Source organism: Medicago truncatula, chromosome 3, assembly GCF_003473485.1.
Source record: "Medicago truncatula cultivar Jemalong A17 chromosome 3, MtrunA17r5.0-ANR, whole genome shotgun sequence".
NCBI classification, from domain to species: Eukaryota; Viridiplantae; Streptophyta; class Magnoliopsida; order Fabales; family Fabaceae; genus Medicago; species Medicago truncatula.
In genome coordinates, this window is record NC_053044.1 from 17,902,968 (window position 1) to 17,908,269 (window position 5,302).

General features: G+C 36.8%; 1 protein-coding gene across 1 annotated transcript; it reads right to left on the reverse strand.

Moving 5' to 3' along the window:
• Positions 1–2,380: 2,380 nt before the first annotated feature.
• Positions 2,381–5,037, reverse strand: LOC25490372 (pentatricopeptide repeat-containing protein At3g49710). Its single transcript, XM_013603787.3, has one exon. It carries the CDS (start codon positions 4,946–4,948, stop codon positions 2,774–2,776), a length of 2,175 nt encoding a protein of 724 aa, XP_013459241.1. The 5' UTR covers positions 4,949–5,037; the 3' UTR covers positions 2,381–2,773.
• Positions 5,038–5,302: the final 265 nt, after the last annotated feature.

Sequence of the window (5,302 nt, forward strand, 5' to 3'; positions counted from 1 at the left end):
TTATTCAATGAAACCAAGTCCCACCCACTGCCGTCGGGCCGGCAGCCAATCAATATAATTTCTTTTCACATAATTGTATTCATAATTATAATTAAATATATAGCTGAATCAAATTAATCTGAATCTTTCATAATTATACTCATATTAATTTAATTCCATTCTGTTATGCCACTTGGATGAAAGAAGGAAATGGAAAGTTATTTACTTAGGTTAGTACTCCTCCCAGTACCCAATTTGACAGAAAACATAGAGCGAGAGATCCCCTCTTGACTTTCAAACTTGTTTAGCTGAAACACACACACACACACACACACACACATATATATATATATATATATATATATATAGAGGGTGTATCAAGTGAGAGGATATGTTATTTTGAGAGGATGAGAGGGTCTATTATCAACCATTAGATCAAGATCAAGGGCTAAGATTAAAACTCTTATTATAGTGATTAATGTGCCTTAGTTTTTCTCAATTTTAACATCGTCATCCTCATCCCCATGTTTCCAGATTTCAGTTTAATTCTTCTCCCTTCTTTAGTGTATTCCATCTCCACTTGGTTCATCCTAAAACAAATCTTTCACCATTTGGTCAAAACAAAAACATCACTATCATCCTCGTAAATAAAAAGACCCATTTTTTGGGTTTTTAGGTTAGGGGAAATTGAAACGTGAGTTTGTGGGTTTGCAAAATTCAATACAAAAAAGCTTAATTCTTAATTCGTTTTTCAAAAATTATTGAAAGAAGGTGTGTTCTTAATTCGTCCTACAAGATTGAAATTGCCTTCATAATTCTTTAAAAATTGTAATTTTTCTTGCATATTTCTTCTCATTGTTTGTTTCCTGCATAAATGAAACCAATGTTTATGGATTACAACTATTAAAATCATGACTAGATGGAGCTCTTTCTTTATCAAGAAGAATGGGTCTTTAAAGGAACTGAGAACGCAGTGGTTTACAAGAACTGGGGAGAAGAATTTGATAACACTGAATCTGAAACGGAAGAAGTTTAATGGGCGTGAAAAAGAAAAGGAAAAAGGAAGCACGTGCAGATTTTTGAAGGAAAAGAAAAGATTGGGTGTTAGAGATAAAATTGAAAATCCAAATCATGTAAATCAATTTGAGTAATCATGATAAAGTGTTGGCATAACACTCAGTCCAAATGCAGATTAAAAAAAATTGTATGCTTGGGACTTGGAGAGAGAAAGAAAACCATGAAAAATAACGAAGAGGGAGCAATGCATTTCAAGAGAAGAGGAAACGTAAAATATTTTTGTTCAAGTGTGCCGATCCTTTTTTGGTGGAGTTTAATCATGACCGTGTATTTTGATCCAACGGATGATATTAGCTCCTCTCATTTAAGTTACTCCTCTCACTTGATATGCCCTCATATATATATATATATATGAGAGCAAACTATTCATAGAGAAATACATAACAATAGCACTAGAAAGTGCAGCTGGTGTGCACACCTATTATTAAATACCTCTGTTTTTTCTTGGCAAAGTTGGATTTGCATATTAATTAAGGTACTATTCAGTATATCAAAGAAAAGGTTAAGAGGCAGTCAAATTTTATTGAAGATATGAACATTCTTTTCCAATGTAATGCCCAAATAAAATAGCCCAAGTACTCCACTCTATTGGTTCCAAAACATCACATAAGGATTTATTGAGGTATAACTGAGGGGGCAACACATGGTCAGTCATGGAGGTACTATATACCAATATATCTTCGAATACAATGATCACAAAACATCATAAAAATGGGTCAAAAATATTGTTGATCTAAGATGGGAAGGAAATTGGGCATTGCCAGATATAGTGCTATGCTGTACGATACCTTGTGATAACATTTTATCAACCAAATTATCTATCGCATCCTTCTGAATAATGGAATATGGAAGAAAAGGACACAAGTTGAAAGGTTGATTACCTTCCTTTAGAGGAATCCGGTGATCAAAGCAGAGACTTTTGGGAGGTAGGAAAATGAAGATTCAAAGAAATCAGAGAAATTATTCAGACGTTCTTCTATGTCTTGTGGCAAACTGCAAATTTGAACAGAGAGTATGTGGCCATTACACGAAGGCATTTCAAGGCAGTAATTGGGTTGCTCTGAAGCCAATTGTGATGGAATTTTGATTCAGAGAGAGAACTTTGAGAATTCAAGCTGCTAATAAAAGGAGAATTCACATTAGAGGAAAAATTTGATAATGAGTGATCAATTTTCATTTCTTCCATTTAGTGCTAAAATGCACCAGTTTTATACACAGGCAGAGACTAAAAAAAATTCCGCTACTCTGCCACATCAGTCGAATCTAGAGGCAACAAAAGAAAACCATTACTTAAAAGTAAAATTACCTTCTAACACAGGTAAAATATGTTGTGTTTAGTCATTGTCATTGGTTGCAATGGTTCCTATACCAATTAACAAGGCCATGCTACACTGAATCCTCTCATGAAAACATGTAATTTAAATCAACTTGACATTTGGCATTTCAGTTAACTAGAAGTACATAGCTCTATGTTGAAAAGATAAGTTAAATCTAATCTAAATTTGTTAGTAGAGTTCTGCATCAACTTACCAGTTAAGATACACGGGAGTGAAATTTAGAATTGGTACTTTCGTATTGATAAAATTATGTGAATAAAACAAAAACTATATTGGTCATATTTCCTATTGTTACATTAGCTTTAGCATCTTACTGGTATGTGGACTGATGTGGTGGTATGATTTATTTTCTCACCAAAGTAGCACATTTGACTATATTATCACCAATAATCCCTGCATGAACATTGCCCTTCCTTAAAGCAATGAAACCTGTGAGTATCTCTAACAGTGATTTCCCTACCAGAAATGGCTGATATAAGTTTGATAGCATTGTGGCAATCACCACAAATTCGTAAGTTCTTAACAACAAGTATTGGCGCCCCTTCTTCAGTGGAGATCAGAGCAAAAGCGATTGCTAGCTTCTCACTGTGATGCCATAACCTTCTTTCTTTCTCTTCTATTGCTATTACATCTTCATCTTTCACCAATGCCAATCTTATATCTGCTACATACCCTGCTTGCTTTAATTTCATTAACAATTCACTCATGTACGTATGAATCTCTTTTATCCTTGGATGCGAAGTGTCTTCAGCTACAAAGACATGCACCTTCTTATCTATCTCGATCCAACTACAACCCGGTTTCTTCTTCACTCCTCGTTCGCGCATCAGCCTTTTGACTGTTGCAGCCTCTTCCCATCTGTTGGCACTTGCATACACGTTTGAAAGCATTACATATGGAGCTGCATTATACGGTTCCAGCTGGAGAAACTTATTGGCTGCTTTTACTGCAAGCTCCACATTTCCATGCTTCTTACATGCACCGAGCAACGCAGCCCATTCGATAGAACCAGGATCAAATGGCATTGTTTCAATAATCCTCTCAGCTTTGTTGAGTTTCCCTGCCCTACCTAAAAGATCTATCATGCATGAATAATGTTCTGCTTCTGGTTCAATCCCAAACTTTTCTTTCATCATGTTGAAATACTTCTCACCCTCATCGACTTTTCCTGTGTGTGCACATGCAGAAAGAACAGATATGAAGGTTATGTTATTTGGTACAATTTTCTCTTGCAGCATCAGTTCAAAGAGCTGGAGCGATTCAATCTCAGCACCATGCTGTGCATAGCCTGCAATCATTGAATTCAGCGATACCGTGTTCTGTTCAGGCATTGTATCAAATATCCTTCTCGCATCATGAAGATTCCCACATTTGGAGTACATTGCCACAAAAGCATTATTAACGGAAACACGGTTACATGGGATATCAGATTTGATTGCCAATGCGTGAACCTGTTTCCCCACAGAGGGAGATGACAAATTGGAGCATGCACTAATCACACACACAAAACTACAATCATCCGGACAAAAACCAACACGCTGCATCTCCCGAAAACTAGAAAGAGCGTCCTCACACAAATCCTCGTGTTGGGAAAATCCGGAAATCATGGTGTTCCAAAGAACCAAATCCGGTTTAGGGATTTCCTCAAACACCTTCATACACTCCAACATTCCATGAGGAGCACACTTGGAGTACAAGTCAATCAACCCGCTCCCAACATGAGAGTTCCTATGAAATCCACTCTTGATCATTTTCCCATGAAACTGCATTCCCCCAGCCAAATCCTTAAGACAAGTGAACGCAGTCAAAACACTAGCCATCGTAAACATGTCAACCTCCAACCCCATCCTCTCCATCTCCCCAAACAACCTCAGAGCCTTCGCCCCCTCCCGATGTTGTCCACATGCCACAATCATCGCATTCCACGAAACCATGTCCCTACAACCCTCCCCCATTTCTCTAAAAACCCTCCACGCCTCGTTCAACCTTCCCAACCTACCGTAACAAGCAAGAACCGCATTACACACCGACGCATAACAATCATATCCACACAACAATGCAAAACAATGCAATTGCCTAACAAGCCCAACATCCTCAACACTGGCACTAATCACCCCAGACAACGTAAACCCATCAAGCACCAACCCAACCTCTCTAACTTCCTTAAACACACTCACCGCCTGCCCACACTCTCCCCTACGAGCGTGGACCGCGATCAGAGTATTATAAGAAACAACATCCGGTTCGGGAATTTCATCAAACAGCTGGTGGGCGAGGTTCGGTAAGTTATGTTTAGCACAAGCATGTATAATGGTATTATAGGAAAACACATTAGGGTATCCGGTGAAGTGAAAAGCCGTTAAAGCATTGGAAAATGTACCAAATTTTGAGTAAAGAAGTGTGAAATGGTTGGAGAGGTAAGTTGAGTGTGGAATGAAGGATTTGATGTAGAAAGCGTGGAGGGTTTTTCCAGTTAGAAAATCTTTTTGGGTTATGCATTGTTTGAGAAGGGTACGAAAGGTTTGAAGATGAAGTGTGCATTGGAATTGGTTCATCTAATGAAGAACAGAGATAACCAGTGCTGCCATGAAATCGTGTTTCACCTATGTGTCCCGTTTAGTTTGGTAACTCTTCTTTTTTTAATATTTCGGTTGTAATGGTTTTTGTATTTTTTAGAGTTAAATATGTTTTTGTTTCATATAAATATATCAATTTGTTATTTTAGTCTCTCTAAAAAATTTCTTTAACTTTTAGTTCCTATAAAAAATTTAATCACTACTTTTAATCCTTATTTTTAAGTAAATTTTTTATTTTTTAACGAGATTGTGCATATGTGTAGAATATTATAAAATTCTCTTCCAAAAAATTTTTTGGAAGAGATTCTAATAATATTATACATTTTTCTGCAA